Source organism: Pyrus communis, chromosome 1, assembly GCF_963583255.1.
Source record: "Pyrus communis chromosome 1, drPyrComm1.1, whole genome shotgun sequence".
NCBI lineage: Eukaryota > Viridiplantae > Streptophyta > Magnoliopsida > Rosales > Rosaceae > Pyrus > Pyrus communis.
In genome coordinates, this window is record NC_084803.1 from 20105515 (window position 1) to 20119989 (window position 14475).

The 14475-nt window shown below is 38.0% G+C and overlaps 1 protein-coding gene across 1 annotated transcript; it reads left to right on the forward strand.

Moving 5' to 3' along the window:
- The first annotated feature begins 12388 nt into the window (after positions 1 to 12388).
- LOC137730225 (E3 ubiquitin-protein ligase APD2-like) lies at positions 12389 to 14124 on the forward strand. Its single transcript, XM_068469295.1, has 5 exons — positions 12389 to 12614; positions 13123 to 13252; positions 13380 to 13449; positions 13536 to 13863; positions 13956 to 14124. The coding sequence occupies exons 2-5, from the start codon at positions 13160 to 13162 to the stop codon at positions 14032 to 14034; spliced, it is 570 nt and encodes a 189-aa protein (XP_068325396.1). The 5' UTR covers positions 12389 to 12614; positions 13123 to 13159; the 3' UTR covers positions 14035 to 14124.
- Positions 14125 to 14475: the final 351 nt, after the last annotated feature.

Genomic DNA, 14475 nt, shown 5'->3' on the forward strand with positions numbered 1-14475 from the left:
GTAGCTTTCTCTACAAAACAGCTGATACTTCCTCGCTTAATGCTACAGTTTCTTGATCATTGAATCTCCTCTTGTTTGTATAAAGCTCTTTAAGGAACTTTGCATACTTGGGCACTTGTTTTATGGCATCTAAAAAAGGTAAGTTCACTTGGACTTTTCAAAAAGTATTTAAGATTTCCTTATCAGTTTGCTCTTTCTTAAACTTCATAAACCTACGAGGAAAAGGAATAAAGACACATGAGTTAAATGAATTTTGAACTTCTTTACTTACCTTATCAGAATCATTTTTTTTCAATTCAGTATCTTTAGGAGACTTTTCAGTTTCTATTAAAGCCTCATCTTGGTCAAGATTTTTGGTTTGTTGCTCCCCTTGCTTATTTGTATCTTTTCGAGTCCTCTTTTGTATCCTTGGCTGCTCAAAAACTTCTTTTCCACTCCTTAAAGTCACAACATTCATCTACTCCGCATTTGGATTCACCACAGTTTAGCTAGGCAACCTTCCTGATTGGTGTTGTTGCCCCATCAAACTTGCTAACTGACTCATTTGGCGCTCAAGGTTTTCAATTGCTTTGTCTGTTTTCTGTTGATGAGATTGAGTAAAGTTAGCTAATGAAGCAATTAAATCCTTAAGAGAATTACTTGGAGCTTGTTGTTGTTGAGGCTGAAATGGTGTCTGCGATCTTGCTTGAAAGAAGCCAGGTGGACGGTTATAGTTGTTAGGAACAGATTGTTGTCCGTTGTCTTGATTGTTCCACTTTAAGTGTGGATGATCGTGTCATCCCGCGTTATAGTTGTTGGAGTATGGATCATACTTTTGCCTTTGTTGCCCCTGAAACCCTCCTAACACATTAGCTTACTCAAGACCACCTTGATCCATCAACGAATGACACATGTCCATGGCATGTCCCATCATTGAACATACACCGCACACCTGTTTTGGAGCCACCTTAACCTGTTGCACAAGATTAGTCAAGTTAGCTAATTGTAATTCAATACTAGAGTTAACACTTACCTCGTTAACTTTCTTAAGAGGTAGCTCATCTCTCCCTCCAAATTGTTGTGTGTTGCCAGCAATGTTCTTTAATAATGCCTTAGCATTTGTTGGTGTCTTGTCCATGAATACTCCTCTACTTGCTGCATCAAGCATTACACGATCAGTACCACACAATCCTTCATAAAAATATTGTATTAAAAGATGCTCTGAAATTTGATGATTAGGACAAGATGCAACCAAATGTGTGAATCGCTCATAGTAATCTCCAAAGGGCTCTCCATGTTGTTGTCAGATTGCATTTATGTCTTTCCTTATGCTTGTAGCTTTTGTGGCCGAAAAATATTGCTCCAAGAATGCTTGCTTCACCTGGTTCCATGTGTTCATTGATCCCGGAGGTAAATTGTAAAGCCACTCATTTGCCTTAGCTTATAATGTAAATGGGAATGCCCTCAACTTAACTTGCTCTTCATCCACATTGGCTGGTCTCATTCCCGAGCATACCACATGAAACTCCATAAGATGCTTGTTGGCATCCTCTGTTGAGAAACCATGGAACTTAGGCAAGTAGTGAACCATGCCGGACTTAAGCTCAAATCCTCATTCTGCATTTGGATATATGATGCACAATGGTTGTTGATCCGTATTAGGCGTTGCCAACTCCCTCAAAGTCTAGTTATCAGTCATGCCTTCTTGTGGTTCTTCCTCCTCTTCCGAACTCAAATGTGGTGGAGAAGATGGTGGTAAAGACACTGATACATGCTTGATTGTTCCTCGAAGCTTTTGAAATGTTCGTTCAACCTCAGGATCGTAGGAAGCTAGATCAATGCTCTTAGACCTTCGAGTATGCATATACTGCGAAGAGTACCTGAAATAAAAACAAAAACAAAAACACTAATTAGACAAGAAAAGAAAACAATAGAAAAATGAGTAATTAGAAATAACAATCCCCGGCGACACGGCGCCAAAAATTTGATAGGATTAAAAGCATAACACAAAGTAGCACATAAATGTCCTATTGACTTTCCTTATTAACACTAAGATTTGTCAATTGTAGCATATGAAAATAAGGGTCTTTCCCGCAGAAGATTGTTTTATCTAACTACTTAAAATGTCACAAAAACTGTGTTGTTGTCCCTACTGACCAGTCACCGAAAAATAATTATTAGACCGACTTACACTTATCTCTACGAAATTTTATATGAAGACACTAAACACACAGAGCTACACTCACACAAATTTTTGGGATTTTTGGAGTTGATTTGCTATTTAAATTAAATCGAACAAAAAAAAAATAGAAAAAGATTTTTAAGTAGTTCAGAAATTAAGAAAAACGAGTTAGGGGAATTGCTATCCACCACCAAATAATCATGCAAACATGTTATGTTTCATTCAAATTCCTTTCATTTTCGGATGAAGATGCTCAAGTTGGCTCAATGTTAGAACTCAACCTATTACTCTTTCTTATGTAGTATGTTAAGAGAATGGCGTTTTCAACTTAACTTAGTCCCTAACATGCAATCTAGAATGGTGTGTCCATAGATTTAACAAGTAGAAATCATTAAGAATGAAAAGTGTTTGAGTCATCACAAGGCATCGTAAGTACTAGCGTTGTCTTACTTATCCTAGAAATTGATTCACATGTCAATCGTAACTAACAAGTACTACTCTAGAACATATGTAGGTCCTCATTTGACAAGGGCAGGCACACACATATTCATAGCATTAGAATCCTAGATATGCTTACTAAGTATGCATCCATAGGAAACACATAAAGAATTCATCAATGAGACAAGTAGTGAACCAATTTTCATCCATTCATAAAAGTAATTCAAACGAAATGTCATAACAAAATTGCAATCATATTCGGGGCTTCAAAACAGCCCCTAACTACTAAAAATTAGTTACACATAATTCTCAAATTAAACCAAAGAAAGATATGAGTTTGAGAAGATAAAACTGAAAGAAGAGAATGCCAAGATTTCCTCCTTCCTTTCCTTCCTTCCCCAATGCAGCAGCCTTGCCTTTTTTCTTTGCCTTCCTTCCTTTTTTTCTAGCTTTTTTTCCACCTTTTTTTTTCCTCTTTGCTCGACAACCTGTAGCCCTTTTCTTCTTTTCTGCTGCCACAGTTTTTTCTCCATAACTCACCCCACTAACAACCATTTAGTGATGACAATAAGTGAGAGGAAATGCTAAAACAATTGTAACTCTTTGGGCAGCCTTTATGCCCATTACTCCCACTTAATTTTCCATTTCCTCTGATATTTGAATAGGTGTTAGCTGGCTTGTTCTTGGCTGCATCGGTTTTGGTTGTTAGTTTTATTGGATTTATTGGTTTCAATGTTTTCTTGTCAGTTACAAACTGCTTAGCCTTTTGGGAACCTTTCAGTGTTAAAATGGCCATAACTTCTTCTAGAAAAATGATATTAACAATCCGCGAAATGCTCAGAAAATAGACATCCGTAACTTTCCAAGCATATAAGGCTCATTCTCTAATTCATTCTGAGTTGTCCGCAACTTGCTTCCAAAGTCAGTTGACGTGCACAGGCAGTTTTGACGAATTTGTTACTTAAAATCCCACTTATGCTATTTTTCTTTTCTTTGCTTGACAAATCCTACAAAACACAAAAACAAAGTAAATAGCTCAAAAATATAAGGAACTAACTAAGAAAAGACAAGTGAATTTGATATAAAATATATATAAATATGAGCTTGTCACCCTCTCTTATGAGGCATGAGCACTGGTAGAGAGGCTAGATAAGACTTTACTTTGTTAAAAGCCTCTTGGTGTTGTAGGCCTCACTCGAATTCTTCTTGGTTTTTTAGTCTTAGTAAAGGAGTCAACGATTGAATCTTGCCCACCAAGTTAGCAATGAACCTCCTTACAAAGTTGATCTTCTCTAGTAGCCTTTGCAATTGCACTTTGTTAGTAGAAGAAGGTGACTCTATTATAGCTCGAGCCTTGTTCTTGTCTACCTCCACACCTCTTTGATGTACCAGGAATCCCAAAAATTTGCCCGATCTAACTCCCAAAGCACATTTTTTAAGATTCATTTTCAACTTATGGGTCCTCATTCTAGTTAAGGTTTGCCGGAGGTCTTCTAAGTATTGCTCTTCAGTTTTAGACTGACCACTATATCATCAATGAACGCTTCCATGCTTTGGCCGATTAGATCATGAAAAATGGCATTCATTACCCTTTGATAGGTTGCACCAGCATTTTTTAGCCCAAATGGCATGACAACATATTTATATGCTCCTACGTGTCTTAGGCACCTAAAGGTTGTCTTATGAATATCTCTTTTAGCCATTTTTGTTTGATTATAGCCAACATTCCCATCCATGAAAGATAGGACTTTGTGTTTTGTAACTGCATCTATGGATAAGTCGGCTATAGGCATGGGGTATTCACAGGTCAGCCATGGGTATGGCTTCATTAATGTTTCTATAGTCAACACAACAATGAATTGCATTAGTTATAGCTTTTAATACGGGTACAATGTTGGCTAAGCACTCAACATTTTTGTTCTATAAGCTTTTGGGCCATCACCTTAGTCGACCCGCCATTCTCATCAGCTCTTATACACTGCAAGATTCCAATGTTGGGGTTGCAGAAGTTTCCTTCTAACACATTGGCTATGGGGAGAAATAGTCGTGCCTCGGCTTCCACAATTTCCCAAAATCCTGGTTCATTGGTTCTTACCTCGTGGTAGACAGCAACTTGTTGATGTAGGGTGGATATCACAGATAGACTTTGGTGAATCCAATCTCTGCCAAGTAAAGCTCCTTAAGTAGAGTTACTAGCCACCTCAAAGAAAGCTAACATGATTTGCTTAGACCCCAAGTCAACTTCCAATGGCAATATCCCATGTGTTCTTATGATGACTCCAGAGAAACTTGAAGCTGTTAGATCAATGGGAATTAGATCTTCCTCACTTCTACATAACCTCTTCATTTGTTTAAGTGGAAGCACTTTGATCGTAGCTCCACCATCAATCAACACCCTTTTGAAAGGTACTCCCTCCAAATGAGCAGTTACATATATGGGTTTGAGATGGTTGGCTAAGGCTAAACTTGGGTTGCTGAAAACCATTATATCTGAATATATCCTCTCAGGCTTCTTTCTTATGGGTTCTAGCAAACCTTCCATGCCCGATTCCTTTCTCCCAGCTTCCTCAACACTAACAAATGCCATCATTGGTTCTGTTGCCAAATAATCACCCTTCATCATGGCAGGCTAATTTGGTTTGGCGCAAAACATGGTTGATAAAACATAAGTCATGTTTACAGGGAAGTTGCTAGGTCCAGGTGCTTCTTCTTTCTTTCTTCCAATTTGACATACAAACTCATCCATCCATGCATGTGCATCCTCTGGCAACATTAACTCGGTCACCTCCTCTTTTACTATTATGTCAAAGTTTAGTAATCGTCTTGGCATTTGACGGGGTGTATCTTCTAGTAGATGTGGGGGTATTTCTCTCTTAGGGGAGATACAAAGAGGTTTTGGTCTCCAACCTGGTGTAGGCATCATCACTACACTTTCTTGAGCTCTCCTCAGCACTCTGTATTTTCTTGGATGAGGATTTTGAGGTACATGATCTCCTTCACCCTCCATTTTACTATTAGCCCTCTCTATCTCCTTCTTACTCCTTCATTGGAGCTGTCCACCTTGCATAGTTTTTTCACACTTGACATGTCTAGAGGCTTCTGAAATGGTAGGGATCTTCAATGAGTTCATGTGAGCCTTATGCAGCCTTTGGACCCTCCTGATCATAGATGCTATCATTTCTCTAACAGGTTTCCCATCTTTCCCCACTATGTACCACTTACGACCAAGTCGAGCTAAATCCTTCTTAGTAACAGGGGGAATTGAGTTCCTAGTCTTTTCTCTCCATCCTTGCCTTGAACTGTTATGATAACTTGGCTGGGGAGGTCTCACATATACCCACTTTGGCATCTTGACTTCCTTATCCTCAACTTCTTCAGATACTTCATAGTTCCTGAATACCTCATATAAGTATTTAGGTTCAAAGTCTCCACCTAACCTTTGGAATACATTCTTGGAGGTTTCCTTCTCTGCTATCTACACAATACTTCTACATGCATCTTGTTCCTCTACTTCTTTCCTTCTGACTAATTCTCGGTCAATAATGGCGCCCCGATGCTAGCACCTCAAATTCACATTCACATTGACACTTACTGCATAAGACAACTCCCTTAATCACAACTACCTGTGGTCTGTTGGGCAACCCCCAAGCACTTTCATATGGTCTAACAACTTTCTTTCTTTCACTTATATCTTCCCATGTAGCCTTTGTTTTTCCATTCTCAACCCAGTTAAGGCTGATCATATTGATTGAGCCTTCTGAGAAGGGATCTATGTCAATTATCATATTTGCCTATGGTTTCTGCAACAACAACTTTCCCTTAACTATTAGGTCCTAGATCCAATCCCTGAACTGTACACAGTTAGTGATGGAGTGATTAAAAGTATAATGAAGCTTGCAGTATTTCTTTCCTCTCAACTATTCTGGTTTAGGCATCTTTTTGGTGTTGTCGGGCACAATCACCATTGCTCGCACTAACTCTTCATAGATCTCTGTTACCTTGGTCAGATCAAAAGAATAAGCTTGGTACTTGGGGGGTTTCATAAGCACGAATCCTCCATCATTCATCACTACTTTTTTATCTTTAACTGGTTGGACCAAATCCTTCACCATTAACAATTTAAAAAGGGTGGCCATCTCTGTTGCACACATCTATATCCCTTCTCCTACATTGATGTCACTTTCTCTAGGTTCTAAACCTTCAAACTCCATTTGGTGTATTACAGCTTTACTTTTGTAAAAATAGGGCACCTTGGATGAGTGCTTCACTTGCTGCTCATCAGCTAGCAACTTCTCATGCTTCTTAGTAGCTATTACCAATTCCTGCAGTTCAATGAACTGCACATCATAGAACTTCTTTCTAAATGGCAATCTCAGGGCTTTCTAAGCAATAGATATAAGTTGGGCATGGTTGATAGAGAACTGGCATCTCATCCTGCAGTTCAATTGACTCGTGCTCATATTGTTTCACCTTAACGAGATCGTTGATAGTCATCCCAAGCTTCACCCTATAGAATTGCTCTTGGAAAACCATCTCTATTTGCCCCCAGTTAGCAATGGAATTGGGGGGGGGGGGGGGGGTAACAGAGAGTACCATTGGGATGTTAAGCCAACTAGTGAGTTCCCAAACAACCTTAACTTGTAGTTAGGATTGTCTTCAAATGCCACACAGTAGTTAGAAAACTTGAAAATATGGTCTCTAGAGGACACATTATAGTCATTTCCATTGAAAATTCGGAACACGGGCATCTTGAAGTTGAGGGGAAAAGGGTTCTGCTTATCAATATACTCAGGGTAGGGTTTCTGGTAAGTGATCCTGAACAGCGGGTGAGCCTGTGGTTAAGCATTCTGGACCACTATCCTTCTCATCTTAACCAACTCATTTCTAAGTTGCTGGTTAGCTGCATTATTGTATGGGGTGTAAGGAGGTCTCCATTTCGGGTTACGCTCATTACCTGAGGTAACTCCCTTATGTGGTTCTGGCTGTCTCCATCTGGCCTCCCCTTCCTTATTAGCCAACAGTGATGGCCTATAAGAAGGAAGTTTGCACGCAGCTGCATTCATTCTTTTTCCGCTAGACTTTTCAACTTGCTGAGTCATTCCATACTTCCTTTCTTTTAGCCCGATCTGCCCCCTATTATCTAGTGAGAATAATAGAGGGTCGGGCAAACTTGGTTCCTAGATCTCCTTGCCTATTGGTTGGCTGGTTCCAGGCTCTTCTTTCTTCTTCCCTCTATCATCTTTTTCCTTAAGCAAAGGAAATAAGGGAATTGTTGGCTCTCTCTTAGGGTTCACCTCTCTCATCACCTCCCTAACATGACCATTTTTTGGGGTAGAGTACTCCAAATCCAACCTCCTATGCAGACTCCTAATTAATGAACAAAGTTTGTTGACCTCTCCTCTAGTCTCCACAGAGATTTTCTTCATACTCTTCAAGACTTGCACCATGGTAGCTTGCAAGTTTTCGTTGGTAACCCTTTCTCCCTAATTCTCAGAAGAAGTTGGGCTCTCCAAAATCGCAAGACCTTGCAGGGAAGGAAAATCTTCTAGGTGATATGTCATGTCTGATCTTGGTAGACAATGGGGTGGTCTGTACTTTGTGTTCCATCTGAAGGTTCACTCCTTCCTTCTTCTTCTTGGCATACAAGCTTATAAAAAGGGGATCCCACAGGGCATGCCAAAACTATGTTTAAGGCAAAGATGGAATTGTCCATTCGCATAACTCCTTGGGGGTAAATGTCACTTGGCGTGTTGTTGGGCTTGCTCTTGCTGGTGTGCTGCAAAATAAGTTAGTAGTTAGCTTGAAAGGTGCCTTTGTGGGGCCTTAGGTATAGGCCTTGAGGCTCACAATCAAGGCTAACAAGGATATTGGAATGCCACTGTTATCTTAGTATAACAGATGTAGAACATATGTGATTTAAGTCGATTACTTGCACCCCAAGTTACTTAAACTTCTTGTTATCAAGGGATTGTCACATATGGGTTAAGTCTGTATTAAGTTCTTTTTCTTGCCTTGTAAACAATGACTTTTAGTTCATAATCTTGTATGTCCAAAAAGGAGGGAGTCCAAAGCCTTTTAAACCATTTCCTTGATCCCAATTTGTTCTTAATGAAAACAGGTTTATTAAGTTAACCAAATTCGAATGCAAATGAGACTCTTAGGTAGAGAACAGTTGGAAATAACTTGAATATATGTTGAAAAGTACATTTAAGCGACAGATCTACTAATGTAAATGACGAACAAAGAGACTCGGGCAAGATTTCACCTTGTCAGGCAAGGTTGAACATCTTGGAGCCATTTCTCTTTGAGTTTACAGAGGTTATATGCTAAAAGGGATGGATGGTAAACAGGTTTTACATGAGGGAATCGATACTACAACACTATGGAAGGGTAGCAGAGCTTTTACACTGGACAAAATAGAGCTTTTCTAAGGGAATTATTGCTAAAAAGACTGAATCTGGGTGAGTTTCAGCTTTCTAGGTGCAAATCTGGCTTGAGAGCAGAGTTTGTATGTGGTTTGTTTGATTGGTTTGAGTGTCGTTATTTCTGTTGTCTCTTTCTCCTTTGATAGGCAGTTCGGCTCGACTATCTTGGCTTTGTTCTTGGCCGAGGGCTCTCAGGGACGGTAAGTCATCATGTATTTACACTTTTATGCCATCAAAAAGTGATTTTTGGTTGGTAATGAGTTGGTCTCTGTCACTTGTCACTTCAATCATAGACATGTGGCATATGCTTTGGCTGAGAAGGCTTCAATTTGTTTTAGGCTTCATTGCTGGGCTTTGGGAAAATTCAACTCGTTTTGGCGCTTTTGAGCTTACCCGTATCCAAAGCCCAATATTCAAATATTAACCCAAACAATATCAATAACAATAAGGAGATTATGACAATAATTTGCGTGTTCCTCTTGCGCTGGAATAAAAGCAAACAAAAAGTGCCGATCGACTGCGCAGTCAACCATAGTAAATTTAGCTTTTTAATTAACTTGACCAAGGGGATCAGCACCCACACTTATTAAATAGTTTTACGTAGTCGGTGGCCACGAAGGGCTTATTTCCTTTAATTGATCGCCGAGCTCCAAATTGTGAGCTTTTAATCTTATTATTAATCTTTGAATGCACTCAAGTACTAAAACATTTGAGATTCTATCATAAAATCAGTCTATAGTATAAAGAGTATTTTAACTTCTTATAAAATTATTAAATATGAAACATACTTCATATCCTCATGTAACCCAGAAACATCAAGAGCTCCCCTTTCTTATTATCGACGTTGTCTAATATACAAGGATTGTGCAGTGCCTAGCTATTTAAGATGTTACGTCGACGTCCCTACGTAAAGTTTTTTATTAATGCATAATCGATCGAGACCGAAATCTATATCTGGAAGGCTAATAGCAGAAAACTACTGGATACATTGCACATACAGCTGAAGGTGCTAAAGCTGCATGCATGATGTACCCTTAATATTATTTGATGCTTTTCTTATATTTCCTGATCAGTGTTAAAAGAGCACTGCAACCTTTATTTTTTATTTTTTTTATTTTATTTTTAGGCCCTCTTTTCTCATGCTAGTGTCCAATATAGGAAGCTGCCATGAGGGTTCTGTTCTGTCGACTGAGATGATACATTTTTCTTTTTCTTAAAAAAGAGAAAGGAAAGAACACTGCATGGATCCACACGAAAGTACCATCACTAAAAGAACTGGAGGTCACAAAGCTTTGGTGCAGAAGGGAAATTATGACCAAAGCGATATCTATGTCAAAAAAGGAGTGAAAAGTTGATGAGCCTTCCAGACAAGGCAAACTTTGGTAAAAGGCATTGTGGGAGTGTGTGGCGACACATTAGTAATGAACGTTACTTTTTGGATGGTGAGTATTTTTGTCACTTTGATAGGATCTTCAAACTACCATTCGTTTTTCATGTCTTTAGTTGGCTAGTACATATTTTATTTTATCACAAATTCAACCCCTTCATCTAGTTTTTCCTATTTAGGCCCTCATTCATAAATTATTCTTGAAAAGATTCACTCAAATCGAAAATCGTTTAGCCCTTCAATTACTGTTGTGAATATATCATAATCATAGTTTATCAACAATATTGTGTTCGTCTATTTATTATGTCACAATTAGATAATTAGACGTCTTTCAGTTTCAGTAAAATTTTGTAAAGATGATATTTAAGTGATAACCTAAAACATGATAGGTTCAAATTGTGAGCAATATGTGGAATGAGTCTAGATGATTGATTAGAACCGTATTAAGTTACTAATTAGTTAGCACTTAAGCGCTCTTATATATACCGGATGCAGTTCAAGTTGTACAACCACCTGAAAGTATATAGGCGATGATGGTAGAAAGTAGTTTTCACTTTTTGGTTGTCGAAATTTTTTTTTTTTTTAATTAAAGATAATTACCTAATGAGTTTTTAGTTTTCATAAAATGGTGAAAAACTGACCCATAAATTACAAATACCAAAAAACTAAACAAATTAAAAACGGAAAACACAATGAGAAGAGGACAACCAAATTTCAAAAACAAATTCAAAAGATCCGTCTAGGCCTCTTCGTTAACCAGTCCAATTATGGGATTGGGCATTGTGCAAGAATGGGCTTGTGGGTATCTGGATCAGACGTACTTTTGTGTACTTGAGCGAGTGTCATCCACAACTTGCACAACAGTTTCTTTAGCAAAAGCACATAAGTAAAGCCCGTACTTACATGTTCCACTGCTCGATGCCGACATCTACATGTATCGCACATTGATCCCGGGATATCCAAACAACAAATAGTTTCTCTACTCCGTTTTCTTCTTTTTTTTTTTTTTTTGTTTTTATTGAAAATCTTATATTCGACCTACTATAATTTAAAGAAAACTTATATTCGTGTCACAGAAGATTAGGCAAGCTAGAGTATACATCAGGGCTCGGTAGGGCCCTAACCATGCGACCTACTCTGCCCTTCCGCTCATAGCAATTCAAAAGAATCAGGCCCCTAATATTAACTCATTCCCCCCCTACGTACCCGAAACAAGAAAACCCAAGTTATTCAAATGATATTTGAGAACTAACTCTCGTCCCAAAGTGTGAGATCCCAACTGATGTGTCAGTTTATTCATATAGAAGTCATTATGGAACTTACCATATGTTATGTGACGCATTAATTTGTACGTTGATCAATATTCATATGTATAAAAATTTGATTTTACTTAATGATTTAATTTATTTATTTCTAACATTATTTCCTAGCAGAAGATGATGTCATTGGATTGAACAAATCAAAGAATAATAAATGATCAAATTTAAAAATACAACGAGGTGAAAAATAATGTGCAGAAATCACTTCCTTTTCCTAAGCCTACCATAATCTTACCATCCAAAGTGAATCAGTAAAGGCCAAGCAGTTTGTGCTTTCACCTTAATTTCAAGTTGTTGTTTGGTGTTCACCTTCCTACACAAAATGGGTCGACCTACCATTCAAGATAGAAAGTCACTGCATGTCCATTACCCCGCAGAGACTTTTGAAAAAGATGGTTAGTTAAGATTGTCCAGTACTGCCATCTACTAACCCCAACTGACCAACTACCATTCCATTTTTTCATGCCTTTCAGACCTCAACGTCTTATACGTATATACATATAAATTTATGAATTATATACACATTTATATTTATAATTTATCTGGTTCCGACCTGGTCTAGCTCATACCACCTTTCTGATAATGTTCAAAGCCCATTCAAGTTAGCTTCTACCAAATTGTTGTGGTGCACGTTTTGTGCATTATTAGTACATTACTACTCATATACTATTAGAGTTTCAAGCATTTCATCTTATATTAGGCAATCTTTTAATAAAAACCAACTACTTTTCTTCTCATTTGCTCAATTAGATCTCTGTGAAATAGTGGCCAATGCACCATTAGCATTCTCATTCCCTTCTGAAATGTACTTGGAGTCGGAGCGCTCTGTGGTTCTCCGCTGAAGCTGGAGTTGAACTCAGCACTTCAATTCGAGGTGTATTGAGGTAATGCATGAAGCATTTCTGTAAATGTTTGAGTTTTCATTATTTCTGTTTTGTTAATGTTGTTTTTCCGAATTGATATGAAGATTTGTACTTGGTTCTTTGACCTCATCTTCAACGAGATTTGATCACCTGTTTTCATTTCGTTAGAAGAAGTGAGTTCATATCTTATTAACGACAATTGTTAGAAACTAAAAAATAAAAAATCTTTAGCCTCGTCCCACCCATCACATTTAACTAACGTTGAGTAGATTTTAACTCTCAGATCTTATATTGTCTGTTACTTTACATTTAGGAACACACATTTGATGCAACTTGCATTTATTCCGCACATATATAGGGATATAAATTCATACAGCAGAACTGCTTGGTCCGCCTCTAAACATGTTTGCAGCAAAATATAACAACTTCTTCATGCGTGTTCTCTGTCTTACCTACTTATGCTGAAAATATAGAAAATTGTATCTTATCGATCAATCCTGTTATTGAATTCTCTGTTTTTATACTGCAGGGAAAAAAACTGTTGGTGGCATATCTGAGCTGTAGGAATGTGTTCTATACTAGATGGACTGACAATTCATCGGAAGCTTCAATCGATCAACTCTCAGCCTTCCAATTTAACAACGAGTATTACCTATGACGTAAGACACATTACATTACATATAATGTTTCATTTTCTTGTTGCAAAGTTATCTGCATAATGAAAGTTTTAACACATCATTAGTAAATGGAAGAGATCTTATTTGTTTTCCCTTTGTATAATGACAGGATGATATGGTAGAATGGTGCGTCACGCTAACTTTTCTAGTGCGCTTGATTGCGTACATTGCAATTTTAAGTAAGATTTCGTCAAAATTTTAATTCAAACTGCTCATATTGACGACATTAACTGATGCAGTTTCATCAACCATACATGTAATGCAGCACTGCTTGTGATTGTTGCATTCATGATACTGAAATACATAAACGAATACGAGGAGACAAGCGTAGAGGATGTAGGAGAAAGTGCTGAAACCGACCCATTACAGCCGGCAGGAAAGACAATGCCATCAACATATGGGACATGTGACGAGTGGGATATAGAATCAGGAAATTGCAGCAGCAACAGTAGTAATAGCAGCAATGCCGTAATTACGAGCTCCTCCGAGGACTTGCATGACGGGAAGATATGTGTGATTTGCTACACCGAGCAGAGGGATTGTTTTTTGGTTCCTTGTGGCCACTGTGCTACCTGCTATGATTGTGCACAAAGGTATGTCGAAAAAATTTCGAAATCTTTCAGATTTCGTATGTTGGTGTTCGATTGAAATTTGGATATCTTATTAAAGATCTTACATATTCCAGGATTTTTTATGGGGAGACCAAGACATGTCCGATATGTCGAAGATTCATTCGGAAAGTAAGAAGATTATTTGCTGCGTAGAATAGGACTAATTAACCTCTTTCGAATTTCTATTAGTTTTTTTCTTCTTCTTTTATGTGAACAAACATTGTACTCTTATAGAGATGACTAGTTAGACGCCCAAATTTCTTCATTTTTTTGGGCCAATTGAGGGACATAGACTGTCCCCCGGATTGTACATTAATTCAAAGATGGAAATATAATTTATATTTCTATTTGTTAATCTGAACTATATATTCAAACAAGAATCTATTAGACCATTGTTTCATAATCGCAATATAGAATAATGTACCATAATCTTTGTTGAAACTAAATTCGCATACATCCTCGGACAGAGGCAATGTTCAATCGGAATTACCGATGAATTACTACAAGGGGTGAATGGGTTGATTGTGGGTGTGATTGAATTCGTATTGGACCTCCTATATACCTCCAGTGTTGGAGAATCAACCACTGGTGTAG